This window comes from Salvia miltiorrhiza, chromosome 3, assembly GCF_028751815.1.
Source record: "Salvia miltiorrhiza cultivar Shanhuang (shh) chromosome 3, IMPLAD_Smil_shh, whole genome shotgun sequence".
NCBI lineage: Eukaryota > Viridiplantae > Streptophyta > Magnoliopsida > Lamiales > Lamiaceae > Salvia > Salvia miltiorrhiza.
Window position 1 is genome coordinate 17,040,379 of NC_080389.1, and position 18,609 is coordinate 17,058,987.

General features: G+C 38.7%; 2 protein-coding genes across 3 annotated transcripts; one reads left to right on the top strand and one right to left on the bottom strand.

The window, feature by feature from the left end:
- Positions 1–227: 227 nt before the first annotated feature.
- LOC131017907 (uncharacterized) lies at positions 228–9,735 on the top strand. 2 transcript variants are annotated; one of them, XM_057946646.1, is made up of 14 exons: positions 228–873; positions 2,431–2,505; positions 2,595–2,702; positions 3,552–3,584; positions 3,673–3,762; positions 4,535–4,660; positions 5,188–5,331; positions 6,471–6,881; positions 7,162–7,296; positions 7,752–7,970; positions 8,122–8,397; positions 8,498–8,632; positions 8,928–9,233; positions 9,328–9,735. In XM_057946646.1, exons 1-14 carry the CDS (start codon positions 685–687, stop codon positions 9,547–9,549), a joined length of 2,469 nt encoding a protein of 822 aa, XP_057802629.1. In that variant the 5' UTR covers positions 228–684; the 3' UTR covers positions 9,550–9,735. The 2 variants fall into 2 exon arrangements, with proteins under 2 accessions (XP_057802629.1, XP_057802630.1); XM_057946647.1 differs by lacking the exon at positions 4,535–4,660 and having other exon boundaries at positions 264–873.
- An 876-nt stretch (positions 9,736–10,611) lies between these two features.
- On the bottom strand, positions 10,612–14,196 carry LOC131018473 (uncharacterized). The gene is made up of 3 exons (XM_057947192.1): positions 13,945–14,196; positions 13,358–13,536; positions 10,612–10,861 (listed from the first exon to the last, which is right to left on the bottom strand). The coding sequence occupies exons 1-3, from the start codon at positions 14,194–14,196 to the stop codon at positions 10,612–10,614; spliced, it is 681 nt and encodes a 226-aa protein (XP_057803175.1).
- Between the last annotated feature and the right edge of the window lie 4,413 nt (positions 14,197–18,609).

Here is an 18,609-nt window from a genome sequence, read left to right on the forward strand (position 1 = left end):
GGTATATAATAAAGACAACTTTTATATGTTCAACACAATCATGGGGACCACATAGAATTGTTGACCCCCCTCCCCCCAACAAAATGTTGCAATTTTTCATGCTATTTCGCGTCACAAAATTATGTGTCTAATTTTTTTTTATTGCGTGATATTTGATACTACAATTTTACACATAAATCTATTACGGTAATATAAAAATCCTAAATATAGCACGGTTGTAATAGAACAGCTGGTTCGTATTAAATCCGAAATAAGAAAACCAAAATCTACCTTCAACTACCTTTCTTTTGCTGCCGCTGTTTCTTCTTAGTTCTTAACTAAAATCTTCTCTCACTTTGACCACAACCATTACTTTTCAGCTTTGCTGCTCAATGTTATATATAAAAATCACTACTTTTTCTTTTTGCCCTTTGGATTTCGAGCAAATGATTTGGAGCTACTTTTCTCTCAGTTGCCAAAGATGAACAAAATTGCACTAAGCGCTGAATTCTTGATGGGCCCAATTTTTCTTTCCCTCTTTCTAACGGTATAATCATTGTTTAACTAAGGAGTTGAGGGGGCAAAAAAGAAAAGAAAAGAAAAAAGAATCGTTTCTGCTTCTGGGCAACCCTCGAGATTCTTGATCTTTCAAAATCATGATCAGTTTTGGAGGAAAGTGAGAGTCTTTATTCTGCATATTGACGTATGGCAAGAACAAAGAAGAAATTGTTTGACGTGAAGGGTGCGGTGGAGTCATGGTACAAGTTGCTGGAGCAGCAGCCGCTGCTTCCGTTTGTTGTACCTCTGCTGCTGTTCCTTTGGGCTGTGGAGAAGTGGTTTTTCTCTCTGTCAAATTGGGTTCTTCTTGGTTGTGCTGTTTGGGCAACAATTCAGGTAGTTATCGATGATCAGGATTGTCTTGTTTTCATGTGATTATAGCTGTGGATCATGTATTGTTATGAAATCTTGTTTGATTCTTTGGAAATATATGTTGTGGTGTTGATAATGTCTTTGTGGTTGCAGCAAAACATGTTGTTGGTCAACTGTATTTATTTAGCTTGAATTGATGACAGGGGGTTAGTAGTTAGTTTAGTTTACCTTCGTTCCTCTGGGATGGACTTAGATCACTGTCTCGATTAATTGATGTACGAACAAGGGGAATTTGCCGATAGAGAGACTAACATCGTGTTGTAAGGAAGAAACATAGTTGAGTTTTCTGTAACAAGTTAAGCACTAGAAGGAAGGAAAGTTGTTAAGATTAAGGCCAGCAGAAATCATGCCTTTCTGTACTTGGCTTTGATCTGCAATTGGCATGTGGCACGGGACGCTTTAATTATGTTTCTTATTTAGGATCACTTGTCTTGAAAGTTTAATTTTTTTTTCTTAGGAAAGATGTAAATGTATTTGGTGCTGTTCTCAAGACAGGACCACTTCAACTTTGATGAAAGATTGATAGATGGTGGGAAGAATTCTAAAATGTTCCCAATTTTGTGACTCATTGGGGTTGAAAAGTATGAAATTCTCATGGTGGGCATGCATATGTACATGTCCTGTTGTTCTCGAGATCAAGTGCAAAAAAATATGACTAGAAATAAGTTATTGCAGCCAATATTGGGCAGGAGTGTGTTTAACTATTTATTTCAATGTGTTGAGCCTTATTGAATTTGCTTCATCTTCGAATTCGTTATCATAATGTTGTGGCTATGCCCTTAGCATTTCTATACTTGGCAAAGTATTGAACACAAATTTCGGCAGAAGTCATATTTATTGATGATGCCCAAACAAGTTATTATAACTATAATTTGGAAACAACTGGGGTATTTTCTATTTTGTGTAATTAATTCAATTATGCCTTAATTTGATGGTAAATTGATAAACTTGGATCAAGTATCAAAGGATAGTATCTGTTTATGAATATTTCTGATAAAGAAGAAAATGGTACCTGATGTGTTGGGTATTTTGCGTAGAAAGTTTATAATTATTGCACTGTTGTCTAGTTGGTTAACCCATAACTTTCGTTTATAAACATTTAGATGAAGGAAATTATGGCAGGGAGACTTATTTTCTTCCAGTAGTGTTGTCATATTCAGATCACATGGACTTTCAAGTAAATGGGAAACCTGACAAAAAACAAAAACAGAAAACCAGCTGAGTGACACTGCCAAATGCCAATTATCATTATATTCAAATTGAAAATTAGGAAAAGATTCGTCTCATAAATGTGCACATTATCTCAAATCTTATACTACTAGTTGTTGTTTGTATTCTCTGTAGAAGAAAATGAAGTTAGAATGGTTACTAAAAGTGAAATTTTAATCTGACAGATAAATTGAAATCCGGTGTGTTTCATATTTATGTGAGTTTGATCATTTATGCAGAAATTATCAATATAAGTAGAGGCATATTTAGATGGCCATATCATTTGCTGACTGGTATTTTGTTTCCTCACAGTATGGAAGTTATCAGCAACGAAACATTGTAGACGACTTGAATAAGAAATGGATGCAAGTAGCACTACATGCTTCAGTATGTACTCACTTTATTTCTAGGATCACATTGTTTTTATTCCTTGTTTTGTACATTATAAGAAATGACTGTTCTTCATATATGTACAGCCAGTAACACCTTTAGAACACTGTGAATGGCTGAACAAGCTGTTAATGGAAGTTTGGCTTAACTATATTAACCCAAAGCTTTCTTCACGATTTGCGTCTATAGTCGAGGTAACTATTCTGATCTCCATATTTCTTGTTCTTCAACATTTCCATTCATACACTTGTAATTATAGAGAGAGAAAAGAAAAAGGTGATGTGAAATCCTGAATAATTGTTTAGTTTTTTAATCACTGATTTTTCGTTTACCAGTCTATTTATGCAGCTGCTGATATACGTACCATACATTGTGTGTATACATACATATTTATATGCAAATTATATTCACCAATGACGTAACTATTCTATATTATTGGTTTTATGCTTGCTCTGTTTTCAACTGGCAAAAATCATATGCGGACTTTTACACTGAAATCATAAACTATAGATATCTATTTCTCCTGCATCTAAAATTATAAACTAATTAAGAGTAGACATGCTGTTTTAGCTTGGGTAAAACATGCTGAAGTTGTGGAAGTAGTGTTAGATATTTATAACAGACAGGATTTGACAGGTTTTATCAATTACTAAACCAGAACTTTTTTCTTCAACTGCAACCTGTCCGTTCATGTGAATCCCCGTCTTTCTCCCATTTCCTAGAATAACAGGTGTTTCTATCACAACAATCTTGCACCACTTACTCTAGGATATGAGCCATTTCCTATTCATCTTGCGGAGAAATAGTTGTCGTTTGCTCCAATCGAACTATTTCATGTGTTACTTCATTCACGATTCCAGATTTTCTGTGGTCGGAAATGGTTCAGTACATGATTTCCATGGCATCATTGTACATTGATATAGAACTTAATGTCCTTTCCAAAATTATATATTTATATGCAAATCTGCTCCTGCTACACATCTTTAGATATAGAGAAGAGTTGTTACGTATCTACTACTTATTAACTTGTAATAATTACACAGCGGCGCTTGAAGCATCGGAAATCAAGGCTAATTGTAAGTCCCAAATCTCTATTTTTATCATGTGAAGAAATAATTTTCTATCATGTCGGTATTAATATTATGAAACATTACACATATTTAGGAAAGGATTGAGTTACAAGGATTTTCTCTTGGCTCTCGCCCTCCTTTACTTGGGCTGCAGGGTACCTGTTGGGCAACATCAGGTGATCAGGTTTGACATTATTTACTTATTAAATGCAAATATTGCTTCCATTAGTAAAATAGAAGAGTTCTAATAAGCTACAATTTTTTTTAATAAATTGAAGGGTTTCATCTCATGAACACTAAAACCTCAAGATATGATGCTGTTGTGTGGCTTGTGCCTAATAGATTGCTCATTCTCAACCTTTTCTGATTGTAATTTTGTTTATATCAAAATTGTGATGACTAAAAGTTGTTTACAGAAACTCTTTTAAGGGAAAAAGTAAAAAAAATTGCTGTTTTGAAGATAGAACTGTCCGGACGATACTTCTATTTTCTTCAATGATCAGAAGAAACTAACATTAACTAATAAATGAGTCACATGCATACAAATTCCCTGTACGCTGAGAACATGGATTGGTAGTTAGTATAATTGGTGACATCTTTCCCGGTTTTGGCATGCAACAGTTTGGAAAAAAATCTCACATTATCACTAGGTGGGACTTGGAAAATTCTTGCAAATATTGTTCAGCATGATAATGAAAGATAGGGAGTGGTAATCCTCATCCGTACACAAACAGATATGTTATTCAATCATTAATCATATATAGTGAAATCAAGTTTTAATCTTCTATAAAACTTTTATAACCAGTAATTCTTTGAACTCCTTAATATTTTAGCATAGTTTTATGAAACTGATCTTCCTAATCCAGTCTCTCTCTCTCTCTCTCTCTCTCTCTCTCTCTCTCTCTCTCTCTCTCTCTCTCTCTCGCATGTATACCTTATAATTTTGCATGAAGCAGCGAATCTTGCGCTGTAGTTTTGACTGGGACTCAGATGACGTAAATATACTGTTGTCGGCTAAGTTAGCCATGCCTTTAATGGGGACAGCTCGTATTGTTGTAAACAGCATCCACGTCAAGGGCAATGTACGCATCAATCTCGTTCTCTTTTTTCTTAGTATTTTCTGTATCAGTTCTTGTTTGTGATTACAATCATCTGATTTATTTCTTGCATTGATTTTTAAAGGATGTCGGTTACAATACTTTCTGTTGTGTTCTGCTCTTAATTTTTTTCCCGGATACCATGAAGAACCTATAGAGAACAACTTGATGAACCTTATAGCCATTGTAAGGCTGGTAGATTTAGGAACTTCATTCAATATGGTCTTACACAAGTTATGCATTTTATGTTAAACGCAGGTGATGTTTAGATGGAGTGGTTTGTCAATTAAATATTAATTACGAATTTCCTGGCATGTTGTCAATGATTGAATTATGTCATTCTTTTTCCTGTATCCTCTTCTTTCTTGTCTATCAGCTCTGAAGGGAAGAGGAAGTCGATGTAATTGTTTACCTAAAATTTATAACGATCTAAGTAATTGTTGCAAACAATTCTGACAATACTGAGGATCCATATTTCCTCTGAAAAATATTGTGACATTTGCATTGTGCAGCTTCTTTTCATGCCAATATTAGAAGGAAAAGCGATAGCATACTGCTTTGTGTCGACTCCTGAGGTCAGACTTGGCGTCGCTTTCGGAAGTGGTGGAAGCCAGTCTCTACCAGCAACGGAGCTTCCAGGTGTTTCTTCATGGCTGGTATGTATTGTGATTTTTCACCAATGTTGTCTATGATGAAATATCTTGAAACTCGAGACCGTTATGTTACCCACGAGATATAGATAGGGTTTTCTTAAATTTAAACATGTCACCAATGCAACAGCAGAGCTGAAAAAGATTTAACGATCTTCTAAAATTTCAACATTTACTACAAAACTTGTATCATATAGAATCCCTCTCTGCTAGTTGCATGTAAGCAACACCGAACACTGATCGAGGTAGACAAGGCACTAGACTCCAAACTAGTTGACTCATGCTGGAAAAATAATCTTATGGAAAATAAATTGTCATGATCTTTGAATTAACAAATAATCTTGCTTTTACTCTTTTTTAGCTCTAAATCTATCAAACTCCTTGTAGTTATAGGCTTTCAATCTCACGCCACTTCAATATGAACTCGTTATTAAGCTAACGGTGCAGATGAATGGCCTATAAAACGACCACCGGCACCAAACCTTTGGAATCCTTTTATGTAATTGCAACTGATGTGGTTTTTGACAGTTATGGCAAATTGCTGAATCTAATTTAACTTCACATCTTGATTAGAGCTTCATTATACTTCTCTGTCCAAGTTTCTAAAATTACTGGAAGGCATCGTATGGATCAAACACTTTTCCTCTTGTAAAAGTTATGGAAAATCACATAGTATAAATTAGCTTCACATCTTGATTAATGTGCCTTTCGTTTCTCTTCTATGTTTCTAAAAATACTGGACAACACAGCGTTTCTGAAAACATTTAGTTAATACTCCCTCCATCTCGGAATAGTATGCACTTTTAGCCATTTTGGTACGTCCCACAAAAGTGTGCACATTCCATTTTTAGACACTACCCCACTACAAACCCTTATTTTTTATTCTCATTATCATAACACAACAAAAGTGAGTCTCTTTCTCCACTCACAACACACTCACCTAACATTTGTTAAAACCCGCCAGAGCTTCGTGTGCACACTATTTCAGGACGGAGGGAGTATTAGCTAAAGACTTAAAGTTGGTAAAGGATGCATAATTTATTTAGAGCTGAATGTCGTTACCACCCCGTTTCATCATAAGAATTATAACATGTCATATTGTATTTTCAGCACATTTTAAACGTGGAACATATACTGTTTTTTAGGTCAAACTAGCTACTGAGACATTGAATAAGAGAATGGTTGAGCCCCGTCGTCAGTGTCTTGCTTTGCCACCAGAAGACTTGCACAAGAAAGCTGTCGGTGGTATATTATATGTAACTGTGCTCTCAGCTAGCAAGCTTTTGGGTCATAACTTGAAGGGCAATGGTTCCTCGAAGCAATTCAACTGTTCAAATCCAGATGCCCCCATTGAAACCAAAGAGCTTCAGACATTTGTAGAGATAGAACTCGAGGAACTAACCAGGAAAACAGAAGTGAGAGCAGGATCTTCTCCTAAGTGGGACACAACATTCAATCTAATCCTGCATGAAAATGCAGGAATTCTTAAATTTCATCTCTATCAACGCACGCCTGGAAGTATAAAGTATGACTATCTTACTTGCTGTGAAGTTAAGGTATGTTTATTCTAACCTAGTAATCTCTAATTCTTGTTTTGTGATGTGGATTTAGAGTTATTAGTAGTTGGTTCAAATTTTGTTTCAGATAACCGATAAATAGTTCCGTACTGTTCAAATGCAAAACAAAACTATCATATTTATACTCATTGGTTCTCAATCGGATTATCAAATTTTGCTGATTGGTTATATGTCTCAAGTATGCTTAGTTTTGGGTTCTCGGCATTGATAAAATTTTACCTCGATGGAGAACTTTATACAAACCTTTGCAACAATGCAGATTAGATACGTTCAAGATGATTCTACCATATTTTGGGCCATCGGAGATAATAACAGTGTGATTGCTAAACATGCTGACGGTTGTGGAAAAGAAATTGAGATGACACTTCCGTTTGAGGGGGTTAATTTAGGAGAGGTATTTTCTGAACTCCTAACGAACTAATAGTTCATCAAAATTGTCGAGGTACAGGGATTATTTTTTCAGTTTTTCCACCTCATTCAGATGCGTCATCATCTCATCTGTTTGCAGGATGACGCAGAACTTAGACTTCTGTTTCGGCTGTACTTTTATAGTCATCTAGAGTCTAGACTATGATGTTTAGAGGATAACATTTGGTGACGGCCGTTCATGACATATGAAGAAGTTCTACAGTTACATCTGATAAAAAGATGAAAATAGAATGTTTCACTGCTAAAATTTGTCTGGTCCAAAGTCTTTCTTGATGCTATCCGATAAATTGTGTCACGGACTCAATAATATTCATAACAAAAACTGACCCCGTCAACTGATAGTTTAGCCGAACAGTAACACTATTTTCATCAAGCCATGCGGCATTCCACTAACGATCTGCTTTGGAAACTGCCTTACAGCTTACCGTGAGGCTTGTACTAAAGGAGTGGCTGTTTGCTGATGGTTCACATACCTCGACTAATTTGAGTGCAAGCTCGCGTCATTCACTTAGTAGTTCATCGAACTATTTTTCCACAACCGGGAGGAAAATTTGTGTAACTGTGGTTGAGGGCAAGGACCTCCTCGTGAAGGACAAAATCGGGAAATCTGACCCCTACGTTAAACTGCAGTATGGCAAGGTACGTATCTCCTCTTACTATGTTGCTGCAGCCATGTAACATGTTGTCTTCGTTCTAAGTTCTCATTTCAATATTACGTATTACATAGTGAACTTTTTAGCAGAACACAAACATAACACGGACTTGTTCGTTGTACATGTGTCTTCTCCAGGTTGTCCAAAGAACAAAACCGGCCCCGCATTCTCCGAATCCTACTTGGAATCAGAAGTTTGAATTCGACGAAATAGGAGGCGGGGAATACTTGAAGATAAAATGCTTTACCGAGGAAACACTTGGTGATGAGAGCATTGGCAGTGCACGTGTGAATTTGGAAGGACTTGTGGAAGGTTCTATAAGAGATGTGTACATTCCCCTCGAAAAAGTCAATTCTGGAGAGCTGCGACTTCAGATAGAAGCGATAAAAGTTGATGATTTTGAAAATTCAAGGGTATGTATGAATAGCTTATAGTATATGGTCACTATTTCATTTCATTTTAGTTAAGACTTGATGAAAGCATCCTTTTCATTTTATCTCTTGGTAATGTCAGGGTTCACATGGTCGGACTAATGGTTGGATAGAACTCGTTCTAATTGAAGCAAGAGATCTCGTTGCTGCTGATCTCCGAGGAACGAGTGATCCCTATGTGAGGATACACTATGGCAACTTGAAGAGAAGTACCAAGGTAAGATGCATTCAAAATTTCAACAGTTTTCCTTTTTAGATTTTATACTTTGTCCATCTCCAACGACTCCTTAGCCCGTAGTCTACGCACGCCTACCAGAAATTCGTATCACTCATTATATGAACTTGGTGTTGCTTTAGGATTATATGTTCACAATAATCTTGAAAAATTCCCACTATATTTGGAACTACATAGCACCGATTCAATCACATCTGAAATTGAATGTTCATGATCATCAGCGACGGGTTTTCTCCATTTCACTCCTTTCTCACCATACCACATCATGTCTCTGCAGGTTATGTACAAAACACTGAGTCCAAAATGGCACCAAACCCTAGAATTCCCCGATGATGGAAGCCCACTCACGCTGCACGTGAAAGATCACAACACCTTGTTGCCGACATCCAGCATAGGTGACTGCGTGGTTGAGTATCAGATGTTAGCTCCCAATCAGATGGCCGACAAATGGATACCGCTGCAAGGAGTGAAACGCGGGGAGATCCACATCCAAGTCACGAGAAAAGTCCCCGAACTTGAGAAGAAATCGAGCGTGGATGCCGATTCATCCCCTACCAAAGTTCGCCACGAAATCTTAAACCAGGTGAAAACACATACAACTGCCTATTCTAGCATCAAAACTTGTGCTTTTGTTTGATTGAACACCTAAACCGGAAACTATTCTTGGCTTCTTGTAGATCAAGGAGACGATGATCAAGCTCCGATCGCAGGTCGACGACGATGATTCCGAGGCGGTTTCGAAGTCGCTGAGTGAGCTTGAAAGCCTGCATGAGAGCCAAGAAGAACACTTTATCCGACTTGAAACAGAGCAAATAATGCTGATTGATAAAATAAATGAGCTTGGACAGGAAATCTTCAACTCATCTCCTTCCCTGCTTAGGACTTCTACTATTCCTTGAACAAATTTCATGGGATTTTTCCTCGTACAGATTTTATCTCAAAATTGATAAAATCTTTGAGTTAGAGTTAGTGCAATAGTATCATGTGTAACAATTGGGATACTTCATTCCATATCACCTCTAACATTATGTATTATATTACTTGTGACGGATTGATCTGAATAAAACGAGAGTTAGAATTGAAAATTTCTAGATAGAATAAAATTCAGCCTGGTTGGTTTGAATGTAAGATAATCCCAAGGCTAGTTCGAAATTGAATGAGTTGAGCTCGATTAACATCCCTAGAATAGATGACATTGATAGTTTGGATTATACACCGAGATGAGTGTTTGAAGGATTGCTTGATACACTAAGTTCAAAGTTGCTCAATCGAGCAATGTATGTGGACTTTAAAAAAAATAAAAGAATTATTTCATTTTTGGATTTAAGTCTATGTTTTCTTCATTTACTTTTCTAAAATGGTGGGTTTTTTTTTTGAGCAAATATATAAAACTGGCCACTTTCATATTGTAAAGATAAAAAATGTCCACTAAGATAAAAATGATAAAAACTATCCACTTTGTAGTTGAAAAGACAGAAATACCCTCTCTTAAATACATGTACTCTCTCTTTCTCTCTCTCATTCTCTTCTCTCTCCCTCCACGCATCTTTCTCCTCTCTCATTCTCTTCTCTCTCTTTCTCCACGCATCACCGTCGCTGACCTCCGCCGCATCTTCCCCATGTGCCTGGAGCTCCTCACCTCCTCCTCCACCGCCGTCCGTGCCACCACCTTCCTCCTCCGTGAGGCCCGCACGCCGCCGACCTCCTCTACGTCGTCCACCGCCGCCCCTGCCTCATCGCCTGCGGCGTGGAGTGGTAGATCTAGGGTTCCAGACTATCTTCATCTCCATCGCCGCCGCCGTCTATCTCCACCGCCTTCATCTCCGCCGCCGCCTTAATCCTTAGGTTGCTGGTTCAAATCCGACAGTGGTTGTGGGGGGATGTTGCAGATCTAGGGTTCTAGACTTCCAGGCGTGGTAGATCTAGGGTTCCAGGCGGCTTGGGGCTTGAAATCCGAAGCGTCACCGCCTCGGCCTCGTCGCCTCCACCATCTCCTGCTTCGCCCCCTGCCGCGAAGCGCCGCCGCCCCCGACCTTGTCGGCTCTGCCATCTTCTGCTTCACCCCCCGCCGCAAAGCGCCGCCGCCCAGGCCTCGTCGTCTCTGCCCCGGTCTCGTCGCCTCCGCCATCTCCGACGTCAGGTAGGGGCGGTGCTCCTTCGGCTTCTTCTTCTCCTCCTCCTCTTTCACGGTACAGAACGGAGGCGGTGTTGCTGAGGACAGTGTTTGGCGTCTGGCAGAGGCCGCCGGGAAGTGGTCTCGGCGGCGAGAGGAAAGGCGCAGTGCAGCGCGCTCAGAGGCGGCGCGTTTTCCCAGTAAAAAAAAACCCTAATTCCATATCTGAGTAATTTTGGGGATTTTTGTTTTACTTCCTTGAAAAAAAGTTTAGATCTGATACGTCTGTGAATGATTTTCGTTCTAAGATCTGTTGAGATTGTTGATTCCGAGATTGAATGTTGAGATTGTTGATTCAAAGGAATTGTTGTATTTTAATTGTAGATTGAATTGATTCGAATAATATCTGTATAATTATTTTTTTAATGTTCTTAAATTCACAACCAAATTTATGAATTCACAGAAGCTTAATGTTTTTGAATTCACGACCACATCTATGAATTCACAACTTAATATTCTTGAATTCACAACCAGATCTATTAATTCACAACTAAAACTCGAATTCACAATCAAAATAAATTACAGTTTTAATTGTGAATTCAAACTTTAAAAACTCAAATTCACAACTACTTGAATTCACAACCAAAATAAATTCTAGTTGTGAATTAAATTCAGGTTGTGAATTCGACTGATTGTGAATTCACAACCAACATAAATATGGTTGTGAATTAAATTTTGGTTGTGAATTCGTTTGGTGTGAATTTACAACCAAAAAATTCTAGTTGTGAATTAAATTTTGGTTGTGAATTCGACTGATTGTGAATTAAATTTTTGCTGTGAATTCGACTAGTTGTGAATTCACAAACAAAAAATTCTGGTTGTGAATTCGATTGGTTGTGAATTCTCAATTCACAACTAGTGTAAATTCACAACCAAAAAATTTTGGTTGTGAATTCACACGGGTTGTGAATTGCGGGATTTTTTAAAGGGGTGATGTAAAGTGGACATTTTTTTAATTTTTAATGTGAAGGGTATTTTGGTAACAGTGGACATTTTTTAAGTTTTTTATCTTAGTGGACATTTTTTATCTTTACAATATGAAAGTGCCATTTTAAAAATCCACTCTTTTTTTTACGAGTCCCGTGGAATCAGACACACGCATATGATGGGAGTATTTATAATTCAGCAGGAGTTGTAGCATCTACAATGACGTGAAACAATCCATTAATTAGTGAGTGAATAGTAATTGTTATGTTGAATAGTATTACTTGTTTGTCCAAACCTTTTCAGAATTTTAGATGCAACTCACCATAAAATATAGTAAGTAATTTCATGGGTTCTGTTGCTCTCCTATTATTTAGGGTTAATATATTTGCTTTAAAATAGATCAATTGTCGTTAATTTTTTTATTTTGTACATCAACTCTAAAATTGATATAAAAATATATGAACTTAGCAATTGTTATATTGTTATTTTCAAAAAAACAATTGTTGTACTTTTATCATGACTGAGATTATCGTCCAAAACAAAATTTGTGTGATAGTCTGATGGCATAACATGAGTGAGTTGGCTTTGACATGATAATGCTCCAATTGAAATGACGTCGTTTTGATTATGACCAATTTTAATTATTTGTGAAACTCTTAATCGTAGTAAAATTACAATAATTATTAACTTCATGTATTTGAGTAACGATTTAAAAGTTGGCGTGTAAAACAAAAAATCGGCCAAAATTAGTGTATTATGTCTATATATGCCATTTAAAACAATTCAAAATGCAGGATTTGTACTCTATTTAGTGGTCTAATCTGGTTGAAATTTCATTAATAAAAAATCAAGAACAAATAAAATAATTTTAAGACTAGATAGTCAAAAATATCCCATTTATTTATTTATTTTTAGTTATACCCTAAACTATATCGAGTTTGACCAATTAATGCCTAGCTTGCAAGAAATTATGTAAATCTATTCCAGGACAAAACTTTCGGTACCTGAAAGCTAAGTAGGATCGTCTCAAAATATTGAGATGTTGTCGTTACAAAAAAGAGTAGTGCTAAACGCACATAATATGTGCGCACATAATGCCCTTGAAAATTTATTACTTAAATTAAATTATTATTATTACTAAATTATCCTTAATTAATATTGAAAATTTTCTAAGAGCATCCGCATTGGTGTTACATGATAGCTTACTTTATGAGGGGGGACCACATAGTGTAAAGAGGCTGCATTGGGGTTACATGATATCTTATATGATAGCTTTAGTTTTGATTTTTATGCTTTTCACTTAAATTTAATTGCTCAAATTTAAATAACACATTTTACTAATAATTAAAATTCCATTAAAATAAAAAATCTAAAAATTACATAAAAAATAAAATAAAAACATAATTAAAATTACATAAATTAAAATCCTAGTCTAGATAAGTCCACGACGCTTGAGCATTTCTTGGACCATGTGCTCGTGGGCCATCCTTTGTGCATCGCTCATATGCGTCGTATCCAGACTGAGGAGTTGCATATCGAGCTCCCTCTCCTTGAGCTCGTTCTTTTTGGCATACTCGGCGGTGATTTTTTTCAAGTTCTGGTCGGACCGCTCCAATGCTTCTTTGTACTCCGATGGTTGCTCGGAGCTTGCCGCCTTCTCCTTCCCCTTCGCTTTCGCCGCCCTCGCCGCCGCCTTCGCCGCCTTGTTCCCAGTCGGCCGGGTAGATGAGATCTCCTCGCCCGACGCTGAGGTGGTGAAGGCGCCCGCCTCTGTAGTCTTTGTCCTCTTGGAGGAATGCACGTCTCCCTCGAGGTACATCGACTTGAACTTGTGATTGTGCCGGAGAATTTTCCACGCGTTCCAGTAGTTGAAGGAGGCGTTAGTTGCGCTCCGACTTTTGAAAAGAGTTTGGGCCTTGTCCCGGAGCATATCGTCAGAATGGCCGGAAGGCCACCGGCTGCGCGTCTCCACCCAAATACTCTCCCACAGCCGCACCTCTTGGGCCACTCGGGTCCAGTGCCCTTGAATCTGGCGGTGCTTGAGGTTGGCGCTGATGATGAGGTTGACATGGGCGACAATCATCTTCCAGTAATCGTACTCCTTTTGATTTGTCCCACGGATGGCGTCGTTTGTCTCCTCCATCCAAATTTGGACGATAATGTCCGTCTCTTCAGGGGTGTAGGTATGACGGACAGTCTTTCCTCCATCATCCTCCGCCCTCTTCTCCTCCGCCACCGGCGCCTGCCTGTCATGCCGGATCTTGTGGGCGACTTCTTTTCTCCGGCTGCCTTTCTTCGGTTTGGCGGCACTATGGGCTGCCGAAGGCATCTCCTCGCTGGATGGAGGAGCATCCCCCAAGTTACATCCCGATAAATCGGGATGATAGTCGTCCGATAGATCGGGACACCAATTTAGGTCATAGTAAGCTGGGTTGTGTGGATCCATAGTAGTGCAAGAAGGACTGGAACTTCAACAGTTGGATGTGAAGACAACATTTTTGCATGGTGATTTGGAAGATAAAAAAATTTATGGTGCAACCAGAGGGTTTTATACTGCCTGGAAATGAAAAGAAGGTTTGCATGCTGAAAAAGTCATTATATGGATTAAAGCAGGCATCAAGACAATGGTATCTCATATTTGACAAATATATGATGAAGATTGGTTTTCAAAAATTGAAATATGACAGCTGCGTTTACCTAAGAAGAAATCAGAAATCAGAATTGACTTACTTACTTTTGTATGTTGATGATATGTTGGTTGCAAGCAAGGATAAAGCAGAGATTCAGAGGTTAAAAGCTGAATTGAAAAATGAGTTTGAAATGAAGGATCTAGGTGAAGCAAGAAGGATACTTGGAATGGATCTGATTAGAGACAGAGGAAGCAACAATCTATGGCTTGTTCAAACAGACTATATCATGAAAGTTTTAAGGAAATTTCACATGGCTGATTCAAGGGAAGTAAAGGTACCTCTTGCTCAACATTTCAAGTTCACAGTTGCTCAAAAGCCAAAAACTGATGATGATAGGAGGTTTATGGAAAATATTCCATATTCCAACATTGTGGGTTCAATCATGTATAACATGATTTGCACAAGGCTAGACCTAGCTCATGCAATAAGTGTTATGAGTAGGTTCATGGCAGAGCCGGGAAAAGAGCACTGGTCAGGTTTGAAGTGGATCTTAAGGTATCTAAAGGGAACAACAAAGTGTGGAATTCTGTTTCAGCAAGTACAGCTACAAAAGGGAAGTTCTCTACTTGGTTATGTAGATTCTGATTATGCTGCTAACATGGATTCTAGGAAATCTCAGTCAGGGTATGTTTTTACTTTGAACGGCTCAGCAATCAGCTGGAAGTCGATGCAGCAATCAGTTGTAGCATTGTCTACAATTGAGGCAGAATACTTGGCTATTACTGAGGCCATAAAGGAGGCAATCTGGTTGAAAGGTTTTTTAGCAGAATTTGGTGTGGAGCAGGAAGCTGTGGAAGTAAGGTGTGATAGGTAGAGTGCTATACACTTATCCAAGCACCAAGTTTTTCATGAAAGATCGAAGCACATTGATGTGCGACACCATTTCGTGAGAGATGTGGTTAGTAAAGGTGTAGTGAAGATTGTCAAGGTTTCAACCGAGGAGAATGCGGCTGATATGTTGACAAAGCCTTTGCCAACATCAAAATTTAATCATTGCATGGAGCTGATCAAGTTGTTTGAAAGGCAGCTTGAGTGAAGTATCAAAGGCTAAGGTTTGTAGTAGACGAAAGGATGAAGATCACAGTTTCGGTCAAGGTGGAGATTTGTAAAGTGGGTGACCTTACTTATGCTACTTCTATAACTAAAGGACTAGTCAGTAAATAAGTTCTACTAGAGGGACTTATGTGAAAAGATTAGTTAAAGGTTTGTTATGGTATTTGCATGAGATTTACGCAGTGTTGGCTGCTATCATTTTTACACTTTACATTTTTCATTTTTAGCTGGGGTTTTTTGGTGAGTGAAAACAGTAGCGAGAGGGAGAGAGAATTATCAGCTGAAGGTTGTCTTCTTCTTCAATCTTGAAGTCTGTAATTTTCTCCTCAAAGTGAAATAAAGGGATTCATCTTGTTTCGTCCGTGGATGTAGGATATTATATCCGAACCACATAAATTATGTTGTTCTTGTTTTTAAGTTTTTGATCTTCAATTTTCTTTGTCAATTCGTTCCCAACATTTGGTTGATTCACGATTATTGAATCGACAGATGACATAGCGAAGAGCAGAGTAACCCCACTTCCATAGACAACGCAAATTGTAGCATCATAGTTGAACATGATATAAATGATTAACAATTTCAGAGAGGATATAAAATGTGCAGTGCAAAAAAAGAAAATTATTTATGTAGCTTATTTGGGTTGAAGCCCAAAGTGCTCATTGTTCTAATGGGCTGACTTCTATCCAGCCCAACAAAACTTGTTAGCCCAAATCACTATACAGAAAATAACAACAATTGCATGCAAGGATCTCAAAATTCTCGAGCATGAAATACTATTTGAAATCACTATAACGACGACAATCCTTTCAATTAGGGATGTCAATCGGAACTCACTAAGTTGTGAGTTAGTTTATTGGGTTTTATATTGTTTTTGATTTGGGCCTTCCAAACAATTTTTTTTAGGATTAATTGCTTTAAATTCATAAACTTTGATTAAATTTCATTTTTTCTCATAATCTTTGAACTTTCGATATAAATTTATAAACTATTTAACTTTCTATAATTTCTCAAGAGTCACATTTTAGGCGAAAACAAACATCGGAATTTATCGACGTGGCATGAATAATTAAAACGTGGCATTGACGTGTAACTTATTTGCCAGATAAGAAGAAATGACGCCGCTTCTTCTTTTTCTTTTAAATTTGCAATCAAGTACATGTAGAAAATAAAATAAAAATAATAATAAGTCCTAAATCAGTGAAACAAGCACATGTAGACGAAATTAACCTAAACCTTAAACAAACCTTGTGAAGTTGTAACAAGCACATGTAGAAGAAATTAACCTAAACCCTAAACAAACCTTGTGAAGTTGTGATGTTATCCACAGCCATGGGCGGATCTACACAAGGGCTGCATTGGGCTCTAGCCAGTGCAAGCCCCAATATTTTTTCTATATATTGAATATATTTAGCTTAATATCTACATCACTTAGTGATTTACATGTATTTTTCACTCATATGTCGCGTTATTCTTTAGTGTTTTGGGCGTCTTTATTGAGTTGTTGGGTTATCTAAATTGCCCATTTTTATGGAATAAACTACTCGTCCATGTTTGTGCTATTTTTACATCTTTTTGGACTCATTTTGGGTAGATATTGATTATTTTTGGAGAAAGTACACGAAGAGACGAGTCCGTAGGCGCAAACGGAGCTCAAATCGGACACAAGACGAGGGAGAACGAGCGTCGGAAAGTCCGCACGTCGGAGGACACGTGGCAGCATGCGAGGAGCGCGCGTCGGAGGTCGCGCGGTCCAGGCATGTGGCCGCATGCCCTGGCTGCGTGACGAGTCAGGAGTCACTGGACTACCGCGCGGGCACGCCATGCGGCCGCGCGAGGTCACGCGGGCACACCATGCGGCCGAGCGATCGAGCGTGTTTTCGCCCAAAATTCCGGATTTATATCAGTTTATGCGATTTTGGGTATTTTTTGGGATCTACAAGACCTAGGGCATATAAATATTCCACAAGAACTTATTATCAAGGACCTTTGGCCATTTTTTCTATCTTTTGGGAGAGTTGTGAAAGACGGAGAACGGAGTCAGAGCAAGAACTAAAGAATCTCGATTTTACTACTCCCTCCGTCCCATTAAAGTTGGCCACATTCTTTTTGGCACAGAGATTAAGAAGGGGATTATTATGTTTTAATTAAAAGTGGTCCACCAAAATTAAAGAGTTAATTAAGGAGTTAATTAAGCATGGTCCACCTTCTCACTGCATCTGTTCCGGCAATGGCGACGCCGGCGCTGGCGCCGGCGCCGACGACGGTCGCCCCATTCCCCTCTATCAAACCGCAAATCAGACATCCAAACTAGATTCATCAAATCGCATAGCCAGAAATTATTCAAACCCAAACCTATTCTCCAAGAAATTCTTCAGACCATTGCTGGAGGCGGTCGCCGGCGACGAGACTAGATATCTTCTGGCGAGGTGGTGGATCCAAGAGCAGCGATGTCTATTTCTAAATTCCTAGATCCCCAAATCAACTCCTTCCTCTCAAATCCACAAACCCAAAATAGCAAATCCACAAATGCACCAACTCCCTTTCAATCCACAAATCCACAAACTCCAAAAAATCAAATCCATAAATCTACAAATTGGTGAAGGCGGTGGAGGAAGGCAGCGCTAGGTGGAAGAAATGGAGGCTGTGGAGTGGCGCTTGGTGGAGGGAGGTGGAGGCGGAGGCGGGTGAAGGAAGGCAAGGAGGTGGAGGAAGGCGGCGCGGGGTGGAAGAAATGGAGGATGTGGAGCGGCGCTAGGTGGATGGAGGCGGTGGAGGGCCAGATCCTAGTCGCCACTCCTGCTATCGATGGCAGCGGCGTCCTTGGCGATCCATCTCAGTGCGGCTACGGTCCGGGCAAAAGTCGACGACCAGATCTCCCATGGTGATTTTCTGGTGTGTGTGTGTGTGCGTGTGTAACGAGAGAGACATGAGAGAGCAGAGGCGAGGGAGAGTGAGAGGGAGGTCAGGGGATGGGGCGGCCGTCGGCGACGAGGTCGGCCGTCGAAGAAGAAGAGAGAAGGGGGTGGGGCGCTGGGGGGAGGAAGGCTGGCTGTGTGCGTGTGTTAGTGTGTGTGTGTGTTTTTAAATAAAGAGGGTTTAGATTTAATTAGAAAATT

What these genes read in the sequence shown, in the direction of transcription:
- LOC131017907 (XM_057946646.1), top strand. Translation starts at nt 685, where the DNA reads ATGGCAAGAACAAAGAAGAAATTGTTTGACGTGAAGGGTGCGGTGGAG. An exon ending in AAGTAGCACTACATGCTTCA is followed by an intron (nt 2,506 to 2,594) that starts GTATGTACTCAC and finishes ATATATGTACAG; the next exon opens with CCAGTAACACCTTTAGAACA. An exon ending in CAGGTGTTTCTTCATGGCTG is followed by an intron (nt 5,332 to 6,470) that starts GTATGTATTGTG and finishes ACTGTTTTTTAG; the next exon opens with GTCAAACTAGCTACTGAGAC.
- LOC131018473 (XM_057947192.1), bottom strand. Translation starts at nt 14,196, where the DNA reads ATGGATCCACACAACCCAGCTTACTATGACCTAAATTGGTGTCCCGAT. An exon ending in AGGATGATGGAGGAAAGACT is followed by an intron (nt 13,537 to 13,944) that starts GTCCGTCATACC and finishes CATTCCTCCAAG; the next exon opens with AGGACAAAGACTACAGAGGC. An exon ending in TACAAAGAAGCATTGGAGCG is followed by an intron (nt 10,862 to 13,357) that starts GTCCGACCAGAA and finishes CACTGTCCTCAG; the next exon opens with CAACACCGCCTCCGTTCTGT.